Source organism: Hypanus sabinus, chromosome 12 (assembly GCF_030144855.1).
Source record: "Hypanus sabinus isolate sHypSab1 chromosome 12, sHypSab1.hap1, whole genome shotgun sequence".
NCBI lineage: Eukaryota > Metazoa > Chordata > Chondrichthyes > Myliobatiformes > Dasyatidae > Hypanus > Hypanus sabinus.
The window spans coordinates 104689907-104712221 of NC_082717.1; the positions used below are offsets into that span (position 1 = coordinate 104689907).

The following is a 22315-nucleotide window of genomic DNA, read 5'->3' on the forward strand; positions in this document are numbered from 1 at the left end:
AAATCAATTCCTGTTTTCAGCCTCATTTTGAATAAATCAACCATTCACAACTCAACAGAGCGACGATACTGCAGACCTTTCTAAACTCCACAGTAAAATGCTGCGGACTTAACCAGGTTGGCTCAACATTTCTGTTGGATACTTAGGTAGTCTGGTCTCCGATCACTCAGAGATTCGATACCTGACTCGCTCATCAGCCTGGAATATCAGCTGCACAGAGCCCAGGGCCTGGTCTCAGAGCCGCATGCCTGGGGTCTGGAGCACCAGTGACCATGGGGGGGGTCTGAGGCTGGAGCACCAGTGATCATGGGGGGGGCGGTCTGGAGCACCAGTGATCATGGGGGGGGCGGTCTGGAGCACCAGTGATCATGGGGGGGGGGGGGTCTGAGGCTGGAGCATCAGTGATCATGGGGGGGGGGGGGGTCTGAGGCTGGAGCACCAGTGATCATGGAGGGGGGTGGGGGTCTGGAGCACCAGTGATCATGGGGGGGGGGGGGTCTGGAGCACCAGTGATCATGGGGCGGGGGGGTCTAGGAGCACCAGTGATCATGGGGGGGGGTCTGAGGCTGGAGCACCAGTGATCATGGGGGGGGGCGGTCTGGAGCACCAGTGATCATGGGGGGGGGCGGTCTGGAGCACCAGTGATCATGGGGGGGGGGTCTGGAGCACCAGTGATCAGTGATCATGGGGGGGTGGGGGTCTGGAGCACCAGTGATCATGGAGGGGGGTGGGGGTCTGGAGCACCAGTGATCATGGGGGGGGGGGGTCTGGAGCACCAGTGATCATGGGGCGGGGGGGTCTAGGAGCACCAGTGATCATGGGGGGGGGTCTGAGGCTGGAGCACCAGTGATCATGGGGGGGGCGGTCTGGAGCACCAGTGATCAGTGATCATGGGGGGGTGGGGGTCTGGAGCACCAGTGATCATGGAGGGGGCGGTCTGGAGCACCAGTGATCATGGGGGGGGGGCGGTCTGGAGCACCAGTGATCATGGGGGGGGTGGGGGTCTGGAGCACCAGTGACCATGGGGGGGGATGGGTCTGAGGCTGGAGCACCAGTGATCATGGGGGGGGGGGTCTGAGGCTGGAGCACCAGTGATCATGCGGGGGGGGGTCTGAGGCTGGAGCACCAGTGATCATGGGGGGGGGAGGTCTGAGGCTGGAGCACCAGTGATCATGGGGGGGGTCTGAGGCTGGAGCACCAGTGATCATGGGGGGGGCGGTCTGGAGCACCAGTGATCATGGGGGGGGCGGTCTGGAGCACCAGTGATCATGGGGGGAGGGGGTCTGAGGCTGGAGCACCAGTGATCATGGGGGGGGGGGGTCTGAGGCTGGAGCACCAGTGATCATGGAGGGGGGTGGGGGTCTGGAGCACCAGTGATCATGGGGGGTGGGGGTCTGGAGCACCAGTGATCATGGGGGGGGTCTGGAGCACCAGTGATCATGGGGGGGGGTCTGGAGCACCAGTGATCATGGGGAGGGGGGTCTGGAGCACCAGTGATCATGGGGGGGGGGTCTGGAGCACCAGTGATCATGGGGCGGGGGGGTCTGGAGCACCAGTGATCATGGGGGGGTGGGGGTCTGAGGCTGGAGCACCAGTGATCATGGGGGGGTGGGGGTCTGAGGCTGGAGCACCAGTGATCATGGGGGGGTGGGGGTCTGAGGCTGGAGCACCAGTGATCATGGGGGGGGGGGTCTGGAGCACCAGTGATCATGGGGGGGGGGTCTGGAGCACCAGTGATCATGGGGGGGGGGTCTGGAGCACCAGTGATCATGGGGGGTGGGGGTCTGAGGCTGGAGCACCAGTGATCATGGGGGGGGGGGTCTGGAGCACCAGTGATCATGGGGGGGTGGGGGTCTGAGGCTGGAGCACCAGTGATCATGGGGGGGTGGGGGTCTGAGGCTGGAGCACCAGTGATCATGGGGGGGTGGGGGTCTGAGGCTGGAGCACCAGTGATCATGGGGGGGTGGGGGTCTGAGGCTGGAGCACCAGTGATCATGGGGGGGGGGGTGGTGTCTGAGGCTGGAGCACCAGTGATCATGGGGGGGTGGGGGTCTGAGGCTGGAGCACCAGTGATCATGGGGGGGGGGGGTCTGGAGCACCAGTGATCATGGGGGGGGGGTCTGGAGCACCAGTGATCATGGGGGGTGGGGGTCTGAGGCTGGAGCACCAGTGATCATGGGGGGGGGGGGGTCTGGAGCACCAGTGATCATGGGGGGGTGGGGGTCTGAGGCTGGAGCACCAGTGATCATGGGGGGGTGGGGGTCTGAGGCTGGAGCACCAGTGATCATGGGGGGGTGGGGGTCTGAGGCTGGAGCACCAGTGATCATGGGGGGGGGGGGTGGTGTCTGAGGCTGGAGCACCAGTGATCATGGGGGGGTGGGGGTCTGAGGCTGGAGCACCAGTGATCATGGGGGGGGGGTCTGGAGCACCAGTGATCATGGGGGGGGGGTCTGGAGCACCAGTGATCATGGGGGGTGGGGGTCTGAGGCTGGAGCACCAGTGATCATGGGGGGGGGGGGTCTGGAGCACCAGTGATCATGGGGGGGGGGGGTCTGGAGCACCAGTGATCATGGGGGGTGGGGGTCTGAGGCTGGAGCACCAGTGATCATGGGGGGGGGGGTCTGGAGCACCAGTGATCATGGGGGGGTGGGGGTCTGGAGCACCAGTGATCATGGGGGGGTGGGAGTCTGAGGCTGGAGCACCAGTGATCATGGGGGGGGGGGGTGGTGTCTGAGGCTGGAGCACCAGTGATCATGGGGGGTCTGAGGCTGGAGCACCAGTGATCATGGGGGGGTCTGAGGCTGGAGCACCAGTGATCATGGGGGGGTCTGAGGCTGGAGCACCAGTGATCATGGGGGGGGGGGCGGTCTGGAGCACCAGAGATCATGAAGGGTGGGGGTCTGGAGCACCAGTGATCATGGGGGGGGGGGTCTGGAGCACCAGTGATCATGGGGGGGGGTCTGGAGCACCAGTGATCATGGGGGGGTGGGGGTCTGAGGCTGGAGCACCAGTGATCATGGGGGGGGGGGTCTGGAGCACCAGTGATCATGGGGGGTGGGTCTGGAGCAACAGTGATCATGGGGGGTGGGTCTGGAGCACCAGTGATCATGGAGGGGGGGGGGTGGTGTCTGAGGCTGGAGCACCAGTGATCATGGGGGGGGGGGGTGGTGTCTGAGGCTGGAGCACCAGTGATCATGGAGGGGGGGTCTGGAGCACCAGTGATCATGGGGGGGGGTCTGGAGCACCAGTGATCATGGGGGGTCTGAGGCTGGAGCACCAGTGATCATGGGGGGGGGGTGTCTGAGGCTGGAGCACCAGTGATCATGGGGGGTGGGGGTCTGGAGCACCAGTGATCATGGGGGGGGGTCTGAGGCTGGAGCACCAGTGATCATGGGGGGTCTGAGGCTGGAGCACCAGTGATCATGGGGGGGGGTCTGAGGCTGGAGCACCAGTGATCATGGGGGGGGGGGGTCTGGAGCACCAGTGATCATGGGGGGGGGTCTGAGGCTGGAGCACCAGTGATCATGGAGGGGGGGTCTGGAGCACCAGTGATCATGGGGGGGTCTGAGGCTGGAGCACCAGTGATCATGGGGGGGGGGGCGGTCTGGAGCACCAGTGATCATGGAGGGGGGGGTCTGGAGCACCAGTGATCATGGGGGTGGTAGGGGTCTGGAGCACCAGTGATCATGGGGGTGGTAGGGGTCTGGAGCACCAGTGATCATGGGGGGGTGGGTCTGGAGCACCAGTGATCATGGGGGGTGGGTCTGGAGCACCAGTGATCATGGGGGGGGGGGGGTGTCTGAGGCTGGAGCACCAGTGATCATGGGGGGGGGGGGGGGTCTGGAGCAGCAGTGATCATGGGGGGGGGGGTCTGGAGCAGCAGTGATCATCGGGGGGGGGTGGGGGGTCTGGAGCACCAGTGATCATGGGGGGGGGGATCTGGAGCACCAGCGATCATGGGGGGTGGGGGTCTGGAGCACCAGTGATCATGGTGGGGGTCTGGAGCACCAGTGATCATGGGGGGTCTGAGGCTGGAGCAGCAGTAATCATGGGGGGGGGGGTCTGAGGCTGGAGCACCAGTGATCATGGGGGGGAGGGGTTCTGGAGCACCAGTGATCACGGGGGGGGGGGATCTGGAGCACCAGCGATCATGGGGGGTGGGGGTCTGGAGCACCAGTGATCATGGGGGGGGGTCTGAGGCTGGAGCAGCAGTGATCATGGGGGGTCTGAGGCTGGAGCAGCAGTGATCATGGGGGGGGGGTCTGAGGCTGGAGCACCAGTGATCACGGGGGCGGGGTCTGGAGCACCAGTGATCATGGGGGGGGGGGTCTGAGGCTGGAGCACCAGTGATCATGGGGGGTGGGGTCTGAGGCTGGAGCAGCAGTGATCATGGGGGGGGGGGGTCTGGAGCACCAGTGATCATGGGGGGGGGGGTGGTGTCTGAGGCTGGAGCACCAGTGATCATGGGGGGGTGGGAGTCTGAGGCTGGAGCACCAGTGATCATGGGGGGGGGGGGGTGGTGTCTGAGGCTGGAGCACCAGTGATCATGGGGGGGTGGGGGTCTGAGGCTGGAGCACCAGTGATCATGGGGGGGGGGGTGGTGTCTGAGGCTGGAGCACCAGTGATCATGGGGGGGTGGGGGTCTGAGGCTGGAGCACCAGTGATCATGGGGGGGGGGGGGTGGTGTCTGAGGCTGGAGCACCAGTGATCATGGGGGGGGGGGGTGGTGTCTGAGGCTGGAGCACCAGTGATCATGGGGGGGGGTGGTGGTGTCTGAGGCTGGAGCACCAGTGATCATGGGGGGGAGGGGTTCTGGAGCACCAGTGATCACGGGGGCGGGGTCTGGAGCACCAGTGATCATGGGGGGGTCTGAGGCTGGAGCACCAGTGATCATGGGGGGGGGGGGGGTCTGGAGCACCAGTGATCATGGGGGGGGTCTGGAGCACCAGTGATCATGGGGGGGGGGTCTGGAGCACCAGTGATCATGGGGGGGTGGGGGTCTGGAGCACCAGTAATCATGGGGGGGTGGGGGTCTGAGGCTGGAGCACCAGTGATCATGGGGGGGTGGGGGTCTGAGGCTGGAGCACCACTGATCATGGGGGGGGGGGGTGGTGTCTGAGGCTGGAGCACCAGTGATCATGGGGGGGTGGGGGTCTGAGGCTGGAGCACCAGTGATCATGGGGGGGGGGGGTCTGGAGCACCAGTGATCATGGGGGGGGGGGGTCTGGAGCACCAGTGATCATGGGGGGGTGGGGGTCTGAGGCTGGAGCACCAGTGATCATGGGGGGGTGGGGGTCTGAGGCTGGAGCACCAGTGATCATGGGGGGGGGGGGTCTGGAGCACCAGTGATCATGGGGGGGGGTCTGGAGCACCAGTGATCATGGGGGGGGGGTCTGGAGCACCAGTGATCATGGGGGGGTGGGGGTCTGAGGCTGGAGCACCAGTGATCATGGGGGGGGGGGTGGTGTCTGAGGCTGGAGCACCAGTGATCATGGGGGGGTGGGGGTCTGAGGCTGGAGCACCAGTGATCATGGGGGGGGGGGGTGGTGTCTGAGGCTGGAGCACCAGTGATCATGGGGGGGGGGGGGGTGGTGTCTGAGGCTGGAGCACCAGTGATCATGGGGGGGGGGGGGGTGGTGTCTGAGGCTGGAGCACCAGTGATCATGGGGGGGTGGGGGTCTGAGGCTGGAGCACCAGTGATCATGGGGGGGGGGGTCTGGAGCACCAGTGATCATGGGGGGGGGGGGTCTGGAGCACCAGTGATCATGGGGGGGTGGGGGTCTGAGGCTGGAGCACCAGTGATCATGGGGGGGTGGGGGTCTGAGGCTGGAGCACCAGTGATCATGGGGGGGTGGGGGTCTGAGGCTGGAGCACCAGTGATCATGGGGGGGGGGGGTGGTGTCTGAGGCTGGAGCACCAGTGATCATGGGGGGGGGGGGGGGGTGGTGTCTGAGGCTGGAGCACCAGTGATCATGGGGGGGGGGGGGGTGGTGTCTGAGGCTGGAGCACCAGTGATCATGGGGGGGTGGGGGTCTGAGGCTGGAGCACCAGTGATCATGGGGGGGGGGGTCTGGAGCACCAGTGATCATGGGGGGGGGGGTCTGGAGCACCAGTGATCATGGGGGGGGGGGGTCTGGAGCACCAGTGATCATGGGGGGGTGGGGGTCTGGAGCACCAGTGATCATGGGGGGGGGGTGGTGTCTGAGGCTGGAGCACCAGTGATCATGGGGGGGGGGTGGTGTCTGAGGCTGGAGCACCAGTGATCATGGGGGGGGGTGGTGTCTGAGGCTGGAGCGGGGGATCGGAGAGCTTAACTATTTCCCTCGGCTTACTGGGTTCAGAGAAGAGGACAGCACATCCCACGCTGCCTGCGCTGAGCCAGACGCCAGATTACACTAAATCTCTCCTGACTATATGTGGCCTACATCCCTCTAGACGGTGCATTCTCTACAAACTTGAGCAGCTCTACCACATCTGCCCCCCCACCACCACCAGCCCTGTAAATCACTCCAGGCAGCCACCACCGAGCCAAGAGAACAACTTGCTCTGCACATCTCCCTTAGATTCTCGACCCTCAGCTTGAAGCTGTGCCCGATGGTATCTGTAACTCTATCCTGGGGGAAAAGAATCTGACTACCTTCCCCACCGACGTCACTCAGAACTCTATAAACTTCTAACACGTCTCCCCCTCCCCTTTGCAGACCCTCTCCAAACCCTCTCTCATCCAGGAGGGTTGCATCTGAACCTTCTCAAAAGCCTTTCTGTCGTGGGGCCACCACGGCAGCAGGTAACTGCAACATGAGATCCTATTATACTACTGTGCAGCGTGTAAAAAAGAGTGAAATCAAAGCATTTGGCTATTATTCAGAGTAACATCTAATCGTCCAGAAAACCTGCAAATCAGCCAGTTTGATTGCGTGAACTCGGCCTTTTCTCCTTGGAGCGACGGAGAATGAGAGGTGACTGGATAGAGGTGTACAAGATGATGAGAGGCATTGATGGTGTGGATAGTCAGAGGCTTTTTCCCAGGGCTGAAATGGTTGCCACAAGAGGACACAGGTTTAGGGTGCTGGGGAGTAGGTACAGAGGGGATGTCAGGGGTAAGTATTTTACTCAGAGTGGTGAGTGTGTGGAATGGGCTGCCAGCAACGGTGGTGGAGGCAGATTGATGGGGTCTTTTAAAAGACTCCTGGATGGGTATATGGAGCTCAGAGGGCTACATGGTAGGGGAAATTTGAGGCAGTTTCTGGAGAGGGTTATATGGTCAGCCCAACATTATGGGCTGAAGGGCCTGTATTGTGCTGTGGATGTCTATATTCAAAGTCCAGAGGGTGTTGTATTATCGGGAGCTTTACTACATTACTGAGACAATAGAAATAATGATTCCAGTATATCGTCTCAGAGCAGGATCTTGAAGTAAGATTGCTCATCTGACAAAGGATACAGGACCTGTTTCTCCCCTGAAGATGCTGCCCGATCTGCTGAATGGCTCCAGCACTTCTTTGTTCATCGAGCTGTGCCTGGACAGACAGCACCTCTGACTGGGAAACGGGGAATTACGTCTTAGGGTGGCACAGGAGCGTAGCGGTTAGCATAACGCGTTACGGCATCAGCTGGAAGGTCAGGGTTCAATCCCCGCCGCTCTCTGTAAGGGGTTCGTACGTTCTCCCCGTGACCGCGTGGGTTTCCTCCAGGCACCGCCCCATTCTCCTCCCACAGTCCGGAGACGTACCGGTTAGGTTAGTAACGTTTACAACAGAAGCATGGCAACAGTCACCGGTTCCCCTGCGCGTCCTCAACGAAAACAACACATTTCCCTGTACATTTTGAAGTTTCCATGTACGTGTGAAAAAGAAAGCTAACGCAATGTTCATGACTGTCCAAGTCATGACCGAGGCAACACAAAATACATCGAGCTGACTTGTGGGCAGAGTCGACTTGTGTTTGACCCACCCCCAGGAACAAAGAAAAGTTTTGCAACGGTACAATCATGCACCATTCTGCAAACACCTGATGGGCGCACTAAAATCGCAAGTAGAACCAACCTCAGCATGTTGCACAAACCGCAGACTTGGGGAGGGAGTAGGGGACCACTCACCAATAGCGTAGACGTGTGGTGGCAGAGTGCCCAAGGATTTCCCCTTGTACTTCTGAATGGAGTCCGATGAGTAGAGCTTAGCTATGTCATAGTACGGGTTCACTGCTATCAGTATGTTGGCGACGTAAGTCTGCAAAGAGACACAGGAACAGGCATGTGAACGCTGGTAAAAATCCACTCGAGGGCAGGCTCACAGCTGACACAAGTTGAAGAATTCAATCACCCCCTGAAGTTAAAATCATTACTTAACATCCAAAATACGCTTCAAAATAGAGCAATGAGCAATACTCTTGAGCAGTCTCCCTATCTGAGTGCAAGAAACATCCTCTGCTTTGAATGGGGATAAAGAACATCTCAATTCGTACTAGTATTAGTATTAGTGCCACATTGGTGGCAGGCATTCAGTCCTAGACATTCAATGGCATTGCACCATGGTGTCCCCAACAACGTCACTGTGAACCAACGGCCCCAGCTGGACTAGTCACCTAAATAGTCAGGGCAGAAGAGCAGGTTATCCTGCTGTGTCTCCTGACAGCGCAATGCCTTTCCACTATCCGCGAGTGTCATGCAACAACTCAGCACCGCCTGGAGCAAAGGTATCGGGTAGATTGGCACCCCATCTGCCACACTCAACACTCAGACCCCCATCACTGGTACCTGTACAAACCTGCGGCCTCTGTAGCTAGGGGCCAAGAACACCACCCACCTCCCGCAGATTCCATCCCCACCCTGCAAGTCGGACACCAGCCCGAGCTGAAACACTTCTCAGTTCCTTTGCTGGAGTGAAGTCCAGAACTCCCTGTCCCAGTGCACTGTGACAGCAGCTCCGTGGAAAGAGTAAATCAGTCCAAGGAGGCAGCTCACCCAATGGCTTTTCAGACACAGTGAGAGATGGGCCACGAATGCAGGCCTTGAGAAGGTAAACACAGGAGATTTTGTAGATGCTGGAAATGCACAGCAACACACACACACATAATGCTGGGGCAGCTCAGCAGGACAGGCAGAATCTATGGAAGAGAGGAAACTGTCGACGTTTCCAGACGAGAATGACAGAGCGAAATAAAAAACAGATTAAGAACGTTTGGAGAGGGTACTGAGAAAGCTGGTAGGTGAGACAAAGGAGGAGAGCCAGCGTGGGAGGGTTAGGGGATGGAGAAGGCCGATGGGCGGGCCACCCCGAACACATCTTGGTATTATGTTACACACACAAGATGCTGGTGGAACACAGCAGGCCGGGCAGCATCTATAGGGAGAAGCGCTGTCGACGTTTCGGGCCGAGACCCTTCGTCAGGACTAACTGAAAGGAAAGATAGTAAGAGATTTGAAAGTAGTGGGGGGAGGGGGAAATGCAAAATGATAGGAGAAGACCGGAGGGGGTGGGGTGAAGCTAAGAGCTGGAAAGGTGATTGGCGAAAATGATACAGAGCTAGAGAAGGGAAAGGATCATGGAACGGGATGCCTGGGGAGAAAGTAAGAAGGAGGGGAGCCCCAGAGGGACATGGAGAACAGGCAGAGTGATGGGCAGAGAGAGAAAGAAAAAAAAGGGAGGGGGGAGAAAACAAAAAAAAAAAACACTAAATATATCAGGGATGGGGTAAGAAGGGGAGGAGGGGCATTAACGGAAGTTAGAGAACTCAATGTTCATGCCATCAGGTTGGAGGCTACCCAGCCGGTATATAAGGTGTTGTTCCTCCAACCTGAGTGTGGCTTCATCTTGACAGTAGAGGATAGACATATCAGAATGGGAATGGGACGTGGAATTAAAATGTGTGGCCACTGGGAGATCCTGCTTTCTCTGGCGGACTGAGCGTAGGTGTTCAGCGAAACGGTCTCCCAGTCTGCGTTAGGTCTCACCAATATATAAAAAGCCACACCAGGAGCACCGGACGCAGTATACCACACCAGCCGACTCACAGGTGAAGTGTTGCCTCACAACTCACACATGTGTACTGATAGATCCCGATAATTAAATACAGGGGCCACTTAGGTTACAGTAACCTGATGTGTTAGGGTGATATTCAGGCAGAATAATAATTGTTCAGCACAGACTAGATGGGCCAAAGGCCCTGTTTCTGTGCAGTAGTGTACTTTTATCTCCTGATGAAGGGTCTCGGCCTGAGATGTCGACCGTACTCTTTTCCGCAGATGCTGCCTGATCTGTTGAGTTCCTCCAGCACTGCGTGGATTTCCAACATCTGCAGATTTTCAGGATCTCCCAGTGGCCACACATTTTAATTCCACATCCCATTCCCATTCTGATATATCTGTTCATGGCCTCCTCTATTGTCAAAATGAAGCCACACACAAGTTGGAGGAGGAACACCTTATATACCGGCTGGGTAGCCTCCAACCTGATGGCATGAACATTGACTTCTCTAACTTCCGTTAATGCCCCTCCTCCCCTTCTTACCCCATCCCTGACATATTTAGTTGTTTGCTTTTTTTCTCTCCCTCTGTCCATCACTCTGCCTGCTCTCCATCTCCCTCCGGTGCTCCCCTCCCCCTTTCTTTCTCCCAAGGCCTCCCGTCCCATGATCCTTTCCCTTCTCCAGCTCTGTATCACTTTCGCCAATCACCTTTCCAGCTCTTAGCTTCATCCCATCCCCTCCGGTCTTCTCCTATCATTTTGCATTTCCCCCTCCCTCCACTACTTTCAAATCTCTTACTATCTTTCCTTTCAGTTAGTCCTGACGAAGGGTCTCGGCCCGAAACGTCGACAGCGCTTCTCCCTATAGACGCTGCCTGGCCTGCTGTGTTCCACCAGTATTTTGTGTGTGTGTGGCTCTGCAGATTTTCTCTTGTTTGTAATAGAATACATACTGCATTCCGTCATGAAAGAATTCATTACAATTACTAGCTTGAAGAAGTGGAGGAGTTAGGGTGATTATTGAAGGAATTAAAGGATCCTAGCAAGTGGATATACAGCAATATGATATGAAAGAGTATAGAAAAGAGTTTAAAAAAAAGAGTAAAGAAGATTTACTAGAATCTTACCTGGGTTTCAGCACATAAGTTACAGAGAAAGGTTGAACAAGTTAGGTCTTTATTCTTTGGAGCGTAGAAGGTTGAGGGGGAACTTGATAGAGGTATTTAAAATAATGAGGGGGATAGATCGAGTTGACGTGGATAGGCTTTTTCCATTGAGAGTAGGGGAGATTCAAACAAGAGGACTTGAGTTGAAAGTTAGGGGGCAAAAGTTTAAGGGTAACACGAGAGAGAATTTCTTTACTCAGAGAGTGGTAGCTGTGTGGAACGAGCTTCCAGTAGAAGTGGTAGAGGCAGGTTCGGTATTGTCATTTAAAGCAAAGTTGGATAGGTATATGGACAGGAAAGGAATGGAGGGTTATGGGCTGAGTGCGGATCAGTGGGACTAGGTGAGAGTAAGCGTTCGGCACGGACTAGAAGGGCCGAGATGGCCTGTTTCCGTGCTGTAATTGTTATATAAATTGGATTTTTCTGACTCGGGGAAATTAGCTTAGGGAGATTTCTGAGGACCAGAACCCAAATGTAACTTGGGACTGCCTGTATTTTATAAAGATGCAACACATACACTGTCTGCTCGACCCTCTGACACAGTGTGCCAGAGCAGATCCTCTGCAGTCCATACAGCTTCCTTGGGAATGAATTGATCGCTTCACTTTAAGAGACTAAGCATTCTATGCAATACAAAATTCATTTAAAGTTTAGTGATGTCCTAGCTCACAAAACATGCAAGAACTAGAAGGCAGAAGGTTAAGTTGAGATGGGAAAGGATTAGTAGGAACATGATGAGCAACATTTTCTACACAGAGATTATTTGGAAAGCAAAGTGGTGGAGGCAGGTAAAAGTACAACATACAAAATACACATTTTTTTAAAAATAGAGATCAGCATGTTAACAGCTTTTCCAGCCCAATGAGCCCAGGCCACCCATGTGACCAATTAACCGAGTAACCCGTACACCTTTGGAACGTGGGAGGAAACCACAGCATCTGGAGGAACCCTACACAGTTATGAGGAGAAGGTACAAACTCCTCAGACAGTGGCAGGTCACTGGCACTAAAATAACACCACGTAAACTGCTGCTCTACTGTGTCACCCTGGATGCATAGGAAACTTTTAGAGCAATACAGGTACGAGCCAAACATAGGCAAATTGAATGAGATGCTGTTTACTTGGATTTTGACAAGCCCCATGCAGTTGCTGCTTAGCAAGGTATGGAATGTGGCATTACAGGCAAGTTACAGCACAGAAGACTGGCTGAGTGGGAATAAAGGGAGCCTTTTCACTGCCGGTGACTTGCAGCTTTCCACAGGGGTCTGTTGCGTCTCACATTATATGTTAATGACCTGGATGATGGAATTGATGGCGTTGTGGCCAAGTTTACCACATCTTTAAGTTTGCAAATGATACAAAGATAGGAGGAGGGGCAGGTAGTGTTGAGGAAGCAGGGAGGCTGCAGAAGGACAAATTAGAATAGGCAAAGCAGCAGCAGATGGAATCCAGTGTCGGGAAATGTATGGTCATACACTTTGGCAGAAGGGATAAAAGCATTGACTCTTTTCTAAGTGGGGAGAAAATTCAAAAATCTGAGATACAAAGGGACTTGGGAGCCCTTGTACAGGATTCCCTAAAGGTTAATTTGCAGGTTGAGTTGGTGGTGAGGAAGGCAGAAACAATGTTAGCATTCATTTTGAGAGGACTAGAATATAAAAGGCAAGGATGTAATGCTGAGGCTTTATAAGGCACCAGTGAGGCTTCACTTGGGAGTATTGTGAGCAGGGTAAAGGTCTAGGCCTTTACTCACTGGATTTTAGAAGAGTAAGGGTGGATTTCTATGAAAGCCATTGAATGTTGAAAGGCCCAGACAGAGGGGATGTGGAAAGGATGTGGAATGGTGGAGCAGTCCAGGACCAGAGGGCATGGCCTCAGAATAGAGGAACGTCCATTTAGAACAGAGACGAGGAGTATTTTCTTTAGCCTTAGGGGGCTGAATCTGTGGTATTCATTGCCAAAGCATCTGTGGAGAGCAGATCATTGGGTGTATTTAAGGCGGAGGTTGTTAAGATTCTTAAGTCAGGGCATGATAGGTTATGGGGAGAAGGCAGGAGAATGGGGTTGAAAGGGAAATGGATCAGCCATGATCAAGAAGTGGAGCATTCTTGATGAGCCACTTAGCCTAATTCTACTCCCATAACTCATGGTCTTATCTTCAACAAAAAGAACAAGGTGTTCTACACAATATGGCATGGTCTCCACAGAACCCTGGTCTCCACATCACTGAGGCTGTCTAGGGTCACCTGGAGAGACAGAAGCAAGCGAGACAGCCAAAGTCTGCAGAAGAACTGCGGCAAGTTCTCCGAGATGCAAATCTGCACGACAGTGTACCTAAGATGCAATCTTAAGTGCAAAGAGTAGTCACACCAAATACTGACTTGATTTCATTCTTCTTACTGTTTACTGCTCTTTCAAGTATTTTTTGATATTTAGAAACATTTCATTATTTTTGAAAGCATCTTCACTTTACATAATTTTTTTTAACATGACAGTGTGGATGAGGGCAAAAATAGTGGGGTGGTCAATGCCCATCAGAGATCTAATGGTCAAGGGGAGGGTGCAGTTCCTCAAACACTCTGCGTGCCTCTTCGGGCTCCTGTATCTTCCCTCCAATGGTAGCAACGAGACGAAGGCATGTCCTGGATGATGGGAGCCCTCAGTGATGCAGCTGAAGTCCATGGAGATACACAGAACGCGGCACGGTTAGCACAACGTTTTACAGTAGCAGTGGCCCGGGTTCAACTCCCACCGCTGACTGCAAGGAGATCGCAGCTTCTCCCCGTGATCACGCGGGTTTCCTCCAGGTGCTCTGGTTTCCTCCCACAGTTCAAAAGACGTGCCAGTTGGTACAGTAGGTTAGGTCATTGTAAATCATCCTGTAATTAGGCTAGGATTAAACCTGGGGTTCTGGGCAGCACGGCTCAAGGGACCAGAAGGGCCTACTCCGCACTGTATCTTAATTAAAAACAATTAATGGAATAAGAGGATCTTGAGTGTAAACCGGTCACATCTGTGTTTTGTACTGCAGTAGCAGTAAGTCCCAGTAGGGGGCACTAACCCCTAAACCGCAGCCACTCCAGTCTCCTGCTGTGTAAATGAACAGGCGTACAATTTCAAGGAAACTAATTCAGCAACATGATAGCACGGCAAGAAACTTAATGAAATCTTCCTGAAAAGGATTTAATTAAAAGATGAATACATGACATCGTTTAAATAAAGAGGAGGCGGATTATAATGGCTGTCACTGATCAGACAATTATAAAAATTGCAAGCCCAAGTCTCAGTTCATGGTGTTTGACAAGAAGGCATTAAGAGCTGTGGAGACACAAAAGGGCCAGTAACATCATGAAGGATCCCACCCACCCTGCACACGGACTGCTTTTCCCACTCCCATCTGGGAGGCTACACACCATTCATGTCAGCATCACCAGACTTAAAAACAGATACTTTCTCCAAGCAGTAAGGCTGATCAACACCTCCACCCATTAACTCATCACCCTAATTTCCCCCAACGCCATTGCTTGATCATTTCCTGTCAAAGTCACCTTATGTTCAGACAATCCTGTGCCTGGCGTCACTTTATAGATAAAAAATCAATGTTTATAAGCTAACTTATGTATTTATGTTCATTGTGGGGTTTTTTGTGTTGTTTTCTTTATCTTACTGTCTATTTTTGTGCTGCATCAGATCTGGAGAAACAATTACTTCATTCTCCTTTCTACCTGTGTACCAGAAATGACATTAAACAATCTTGAATTGAATTTGCAGAATATCCTGTGTTTATGTAAATTCAAGCAGGCGTTTTCCACTGAGGTTGGGTGGGACTACAACTGGAGGTCATCGGTTAAGACTAAAAGGCAAAATATTAAAGAGGAACATAAGGAGAAATTTCTTCACTCGGTGGAATGAGCTTCCAGCGGAAGTGGTGCACATAAGTTCAATGTCAATGTTTAAGAGAAGTTTGGATAGGAACGTAGATGGAAGGGATAGAGAGGGTAATGGTCCAGGCGCAGGTCAATAGTTTTAGGCAGAGTGATAGTTCAGCACAGACTAGATGGGCCAAAGGGCCTTCTCCTGTGCAGAAGTGCTCCGTTATTCGATGTTGGCCTGGGATCAGTGTGGGCCAAAGGCTCTGCTTCCATGCTGGAAATCTCAATCATTTTATCACCACCATTACAGAGCCACAACAGAACGAATATAGCCAGCTTGGACAAGGAGATGGAACGGCATCTTCACAGGGTGGCTTTTCTCAACGAGAATGAGCTAGTCCGAGATTTCACCCTAATGCAGAACAAGCTCTGCACTGCACACACCCCTAAACTAAAAATTAGAGGTGAGGTCCTGGAAGTTCCCTACTCTGAGGTCAGAAAACCCTGGCCTGATTCCAAGAAATTTAAATGTGGCAAAATCAATTCCAGATATGTAAAATATAAATAAACCATCTGGCAAAGTCGGATCGAGAAGGTGGGAGTAGAGAAGGCCAAGTCCAACAAGGACATTCTCCTAGCAAGACACACAAAATGCTGGAGGAACTCAGCACCTATGGAAAAGAGTGCAGCTGACAATTCAGGCTGAAACCCTCTCCTGCCTGGTTTGGAACTTGGTTGCCTTAACCAACAGCCTGCTCCATCAGAGAGAAAAATCACAAGGCTTTGTGGTAACACCCCGGTCGTGACACAGACATCCGTTAGGTTCCACAATCGTCCAACTGATAGAAGCAAAGATGCCCTCGTTGGCAATGCTGTGTTGGTACTGTTGTACTCTGTACTACCTAAACGACTCCCATTTCACCAGCCCGGTCCCAAACCCACAGGTAGCAACAGAATCACAAACATGAGAAAGTCTGGAGATGCTGGAAATCCAAAACAAAACACACAAAATGCTGGAGGCACTCAGCAGGACAGGGAGCATCTCTGGAAGCTGATGCCCCGGGCCAAAACCCTTCTTCGGGGCTGGAAAGGAAGGGGAGAATTCAGAGCAAGGAGGAACAACAGAAGTTAGTAGCAACAGGTTTGTTGAAGGCTTCAAGATGCAGAAAAAGATTCCACCTTTGATCACATCTTCAACAGTCACTGCCTCAAGAAGGGAAAATCTTTCAAAGACCACCACCACCCGGGCTGTGCCAACTTCACAGTCAGATTACAACTGCAGGCAAAGGGGCCCTTCAGCCCATCTAGTCTGTGCTAAACTATCAGCCTAGTCCCATTGACCTGAACCCAGACCATAGCCCTCCATACCCCTCCCATCCTCGTACCTAAGCAAATCTCCCTGAAATACTGAAATCCACCCTGCATCCAGCACTTCCACTGGCAGCTCGTTCCTCACCCCCACCACCCTGAGTGAAGAAGCTCCCCCTCATGTTCTCTTTAAACATTTCCCCTTTCACCCTTAACGCAGGACCTTCAGTTGTAGTCATACCCAACCTCAGCATGTACATCTCTCATCATTTTGTATACCCCTATCAAATCTCCCCTCAGTCTTCTACATTCCAAGCAATAAAGTTATAACCTATTCAACCTTTCCCTACAGCTCGTCCCAGCAACATCTTTGCAAGTTTTCTCTGAACTCTTTCAACCTTATTTACATCTTCGCTGTAGGTAAGCGACTAAAGCTACACACTGTACTCCCAAACTAGATGTCACCAATGTCTGAAACAACTTCAACATAACATCCCATCTCCTGAACTCTACACATTGGTTTACGAAGGCTGAAGGGACAAATCCTTTCTATACAACTCTATCTACAGGTGATGCAACTTTCAAGTAATTATGGACCTGTATTCCCAGATCTTTCTGCTCTTCAGCGCACCTCAGTGCCCCACCGTTCACTGTGTAAGACCTGCCCTCACTCTTGATGGCATTAAATTCCACCCCACTTTTTAAGCTTATTTTTCCAGCTGGTCCAGATCCCGGTGCCAGCTTTGATAGTTTTCCGCTGACAACTACACCCCGAAATTTGCTGAACCAGTTTACCATGTCATCCAGATTGTTAGTATACATGACAAACAACAATGGACCGCACAGCAATCCCTGCAGCACTCTGACTGTCACAGGCCTCCAGTCAGAGAGGCAACCGTTTACAACCATTCTTCCACGAAGCCCGTGTCTAATCAGATTTATTAACTCATCTTGAATGCCAAGCGGCTGAACCTTCATGACCAATTTCCCATGCCGGATCTTGTCAAGGGGTGAGCTAAAGTCAATGAGGACATCCACCGCCTTGCTTCCATCAACTTTCCTGATAGCTTCCACGAAAAACTCTATAAAGATTAGTTAGACACAACTTACCATGCACAAGGCCACATAGACAAGCCTTAATCAGTCCTTATCTATCCAAATATATAAATCTCCAGTCCCTTAGAATAACCTCCTACAACTTTCCCCACTGCTGACGTCAGGCTCACCAGCCTATATCTTCCTGTCTTATCCTTAGAGCCTTGCTGAAACAATAGAACATTCTCCAACACCTCACCCGTGGCTAAGGATGATTTCAGTAACTCTGCTGGAGCCCCTGCAGTTTTTGCACTTGCCTCCCAGTGTCTGAGGGAACACCTTGTCAGGCGCTGGGGATTTATCCACCCTAATTTGCCTCAAGACAGCAAACACCTCCTCCTCTGTAATCTGCATAGGGTCCATGGCCTCGCCGCTGATTTGCATCACTTCTGTTGACTCTGCGTCCAACTCTGGAGTAAATATAGATGCAAAAAATCCATTTAAGATCTCCCCTGTTTCTTTTGGCTCCACACATAGATTACCACTCTAATCTTCCAGAGGACCAATTTTGTCCCTTGCAATCCTTTTGTTCTATACAGGCATGTCAAAGCCCTTGGGATTCTCCTTCACCTAGTCTGCCAGAGCAACCTCATGCCTTCTTTCAGCCCCCCGATTTCCTCCTTAAACACAATTACCTTATTTGTTCCTTCCTGCCTGTATATGCTATGTACCTCCTCCTCCTCCTTAACCAGGGCCTCGATATCTCTCAAAACCCAAGGTGCCCTCATCTTGTTATCTTTACGTTTTTTTGACAGGTACGTACAAACTCTGCATTCTCAAAATTTCACTTTTGAAGGCCTCCCACTTACCAAGTATACCTTTGGCAGAAAGCAGCCTGCCCCAATCCACACCGGTCAGATCCTTTCTGATATCATCAAAACCGGTCTTTCTCCAATGCAGAATCTCAACCCATGTACCAGACCCATCTTTTTCCATATTTACTTAGAAACTAATGGCATTATGATCACTGGACGCAAAATGTTTCCCTTGCACAAACTTCGGTCACCTTCCCTGTCTCATTCCTTAATGTATTACACTCTCTCTAGTTAGGACTTCTCTGTGCTGATGAAGGAAACTATCCTGAACACAGTTAACAAACTCTTTCCCATCCAGCCCTTTAACAGTACTGGATCACAGTCATTATATGGAAAGTAAAATCTCCTACTGTCCCTACTATCAAGATCTGTTTCTTTGTCTACGAACCCTCTACAAATTTGCTCCTTTAAATCCTGTGGACTGTTGAGTGGTCTATAATCTCATTAGCGTGGCCGTACTTCTCCTATTCCTCAGTTCTAGCCATGAAGTCTCACTTGTTGAGCTCTCCAGTCTGGCCTGTCTGAGCATTACAGTGACATTTTCCCTGACTAGTAATGCTACCCCTCCCACTCTATCACATCTAAAACAACAGAGCCCCGTATCACTGAGATGCCAGTCCTCACCCCTCCTGCAAGTTTCAGTAATGGCTACCATGTTATAATTTAACAGGCTAATCCATCTGTCTTTCCTACTCCTCGCGCTGAGATAATACACGACTCAGAACGCTAGTCCCCACCCTGCTCAACACCGCAATTCCTGACTTAACATCTTTCTCCATAACCACTCCACTATCTGTTCTGGCACCCTGGTTTCCACCCATAGCAACTCTAGTTAAACCTGCGCGACCACCACCCACCCCCATCTTTCTGCTCTCCGAAACAACAAATCCCCTGTCACGCTTGACTAATCTGTTGGAGTTTTTTTGAGGGTGTAACAAGGATGTTAGACGAGGGTAAGCCAGTGAATGTTGTGTACCTAGATTTTCAGAAGGCATTCGATAAGGTGCCACATAGGAGATTGGTGAGTAAAATCAGAGCTCATGGCATTGGGGGCAGGGTTTCAACATGGATAGAAAACTGGTTGGCAGATAGAAAGCAAAGGGTAGCAGTGAATGGGTGTTTCTCGGACTGGCTGGAGGTGACTACTGGGGTACCACAGGGCTCTGTATTGGGACCACAGCTCTTTACAATTTATGTCAATGATTTAGATGAGGGCATTGAAAACTATATCAGCAAGTTTGCTGACGATACTAAACTGGGTGGCATTGTGACATGCGAAGAGGACGTTAGGAGAATACAGGGAGACTTGGATAGGCTGAGTGAGTGGGCAGATACTTGGCAGATGTCATTCAATGTGAATAAATGTGAAGTTATCCACTTTGGAAGCAGGAACAAGAGGGCAGAGTATTGTCTGAACGGTGTCGAGTTAGGTAAGGGAGAAATGCAAAGAGACCTAGGAGTCCTAGTTCACCAGTCAATGAAGGTGAATGAGCAAGTGCAACAGGCAGTGAAGAGGGCAAATGGAATGTTGGCCTTTGTTACAAGGGGAATTGAATACAAGAGCAAGGATGTCCTTTTGCATTTGTACAGGGCCCTGGTGAGACCACACCTGGTCTCCAGGTTTAAGGAAGGACATTCTGGCAATTGAGGAAGTGCAGCGTAGATTCACTAGGTTGATTCCTGGGATGGCAGGGCTGTCTTACGCAGAGAGATTGGAGAGATTGGGCTTGTACACGCTGGAATTGAGGAGATTGAGAGGGGATCTGATTGAAACGTTTAAGATAATTAAAGGATTTGATAGGATTGAGGCAGGAAATATGTTCCAGATGTTGGGAGAGTCCAGTACCAGAGGGCATGGATTGAGAATAAGAGGTCGGTTATTTAAAACAGAGTTGAGGAAGAGCTTCTTCTCCCAGAGAGTTGTGGAGGTGTGGAATGCACTGCCTCGGAAGACGGTGGAGGTCAATTCTCTGGATGCTTTCAAGAAGGAGCTGGATAGATATCTGAAGGATAGGGGAATCAAGGGATATGGGGACAAGGCAGGGACTGGGTATTGATAGTGAATGATCAGCCATGATCTCAGAATGGCGGTGCAGACTCAAGGGGCCGAATGGTCTACTTCTGCACCTATTGTCTATTGTCTATTGACAGCTCACCTCTTCTCCCCACAGAACCACACCCATCGGCAGAGAGCTGACCACTGTGGCTTTCCTCTGCTAGGTTATTCAACCCCCCCCCCCCCCCCCCACCAACCTACACCTCCACCCAAAGCAGTGTAAACCTGGTGAGGGCAACTGTCTGCCTATTCTCTTTCCCCCTCCTGGCAGTCACACAGTTAACCGAGTCCTGCACCTTGGGTCTAACTACCTCCCTGTAAATCCCACTAAACCTCCCGAATGATCCAGAGTTCATCCAGTTCCAACTCCTTGACACACTATTAGAAGTTGGATGCACTTCTTGCACGTGAGGTCGTCAGGAACACTGGAGGTCTCCCTGCCTTCCCACATCCCACCAGAGCAGCATTTCACTATCCTCTCCGGTATCCTCACTACTCTAAATGTGCAATAAGAAAGAATAAATAAATGAGGAAAAAGTGCCCCTAGAGCCGATGTCCCTCTTCTCTGAAGCACTGACGAACGAAAGCCTTGACTTCCCACTCCAACACTGGCCCGCTCATTCTACATCCACTCCGCTTAAACCTAACTTTTATCTACTGGTCCTTGCAAAGTGCCTAATTATATGCAACCCAATGACTCCTCGGGGACTGTGGCATACAAAGTTTGCCAAATGCCACCCCCCCCCCCCGCCACCCCCGCTTCTTTTAAACTCACCCTCTCCACCAATCCAATATTTTAAACCACGGCGCACGAAATCCTCGAACAGCTACTATCATAATTAGAATCAGACATACTATCACTGATTTAGATGATGAGAAATGTTGTTTTGTGGCAGCTATACAGTGCAAAGGCATAAAATTACTACAAATATCAACAGATAGTGCAAAGAATAATGATTCATTAAATAATCTTCATTAAAGAATAATGAGGAAGTACTCATGGAAACCTGATGGAAGAGAAGATTATTCCGAGGTTATTGAGTGTGGGGGTCTTCAGGTTCCCGTAACTCCTCCCTAACGGTAATAATGAGAAGAGAGCATGCCCTGATAGTGAGGGTCCTTAATGATGGATGTCGCCTCCATGAGTCACTGCCTTTTGAAGATGTCCTTGCTGGTGGGGGGGTTAGGCCTGCGATGGAGCTGGCTGTCTCTGCAGCCTCTTGCCATCCTGGGCTTTGGAGACTCTACCAGGCTGCAAAGCAACCAGCCACAATGCTCTCTTGCATATATCAATTCGTTACAGTCTTCGGTGCCATGCCTGATCACCTCAAACCCCTTACAGAGGAGAGCCGACAGCAAGCTTTCTTCGTGATCATATTAATGTGTTGGGCCCAGGGTACATCCTTTGAGATGTTAACACCCAGGAACTTGAAGCTATTTACCCTTTCCAACCACCACTGAGCCCTTAATAAGATCTTGAGCGTACTCCCTTCCTGAAGCCCACAATTAGTTCCCTTGCTCTTGCTGATGTTGGGTGTGTACTTAATATTTCAGTAATATTGTAAATATATTATTTGATTAAGCAGTCTTCGTTAATTTAAATATTTCATTATGGGTTAAACAAAAGTATGTGAATGGCATGTCATCATGCCATCTGCGTGCGCCTTGCTAAAAGTAAAAATGAAACTAAGACCCATTCTCCTGAGCTCCTGTCTTCTTCTTGCAATCAGCTTTGTACTTTGAAGTTATAAAATTTAACAACATTGAGTGTGAGGTTGCTGCGACATGACTCAACAGCCTACCTATCTCTCTCCGCCAGCCCTCTCAACACCATCTGAGATTCTACCTACAGTAGTGACGCCGGAGAATTTATAGAGCCTCGCTTCGCCACGCAGTCACGAGCTCACGGAGTGCCGAGAAGCGGGCTAAACATGCGCTGTGGAGGTGTGCCTGTGCTGACTGTCAGCGAGGAGGTGTCACACTCGCTGTGGTTTCTCAATAGAGAAGTTGAGGATCCAGTCGCAGAGGCCCATGAGGG

The 22315-nt window shown here is 52.0% G+C and overlaps 1 protein-coding gene across 4 annotated transcripts in view; it reads right to left on the reverse strand.

Annotated features, from left to right (window-relative positions):
* Positions 1–22315, reverse strand: part of LOC132403216 (unconventional myosin-VI) — a 253857-nt gene that overhangs the window by 118715 nt on the left and 112827 nt on the right. For all 4 annotated transcript variants that reach the window (XM_059986609.1, XM_059986608.1, XM_059986611.1 and 1 more), the window contains one exon: positions 8099–8228. In XM_059986609.1, the coding sequence (XP_059842592.1) occupies positions 8099–8228 (130 nt within the window). The remainder of the gene's footprint in view (positions 1–8098; positions 8229–22315) is intronic.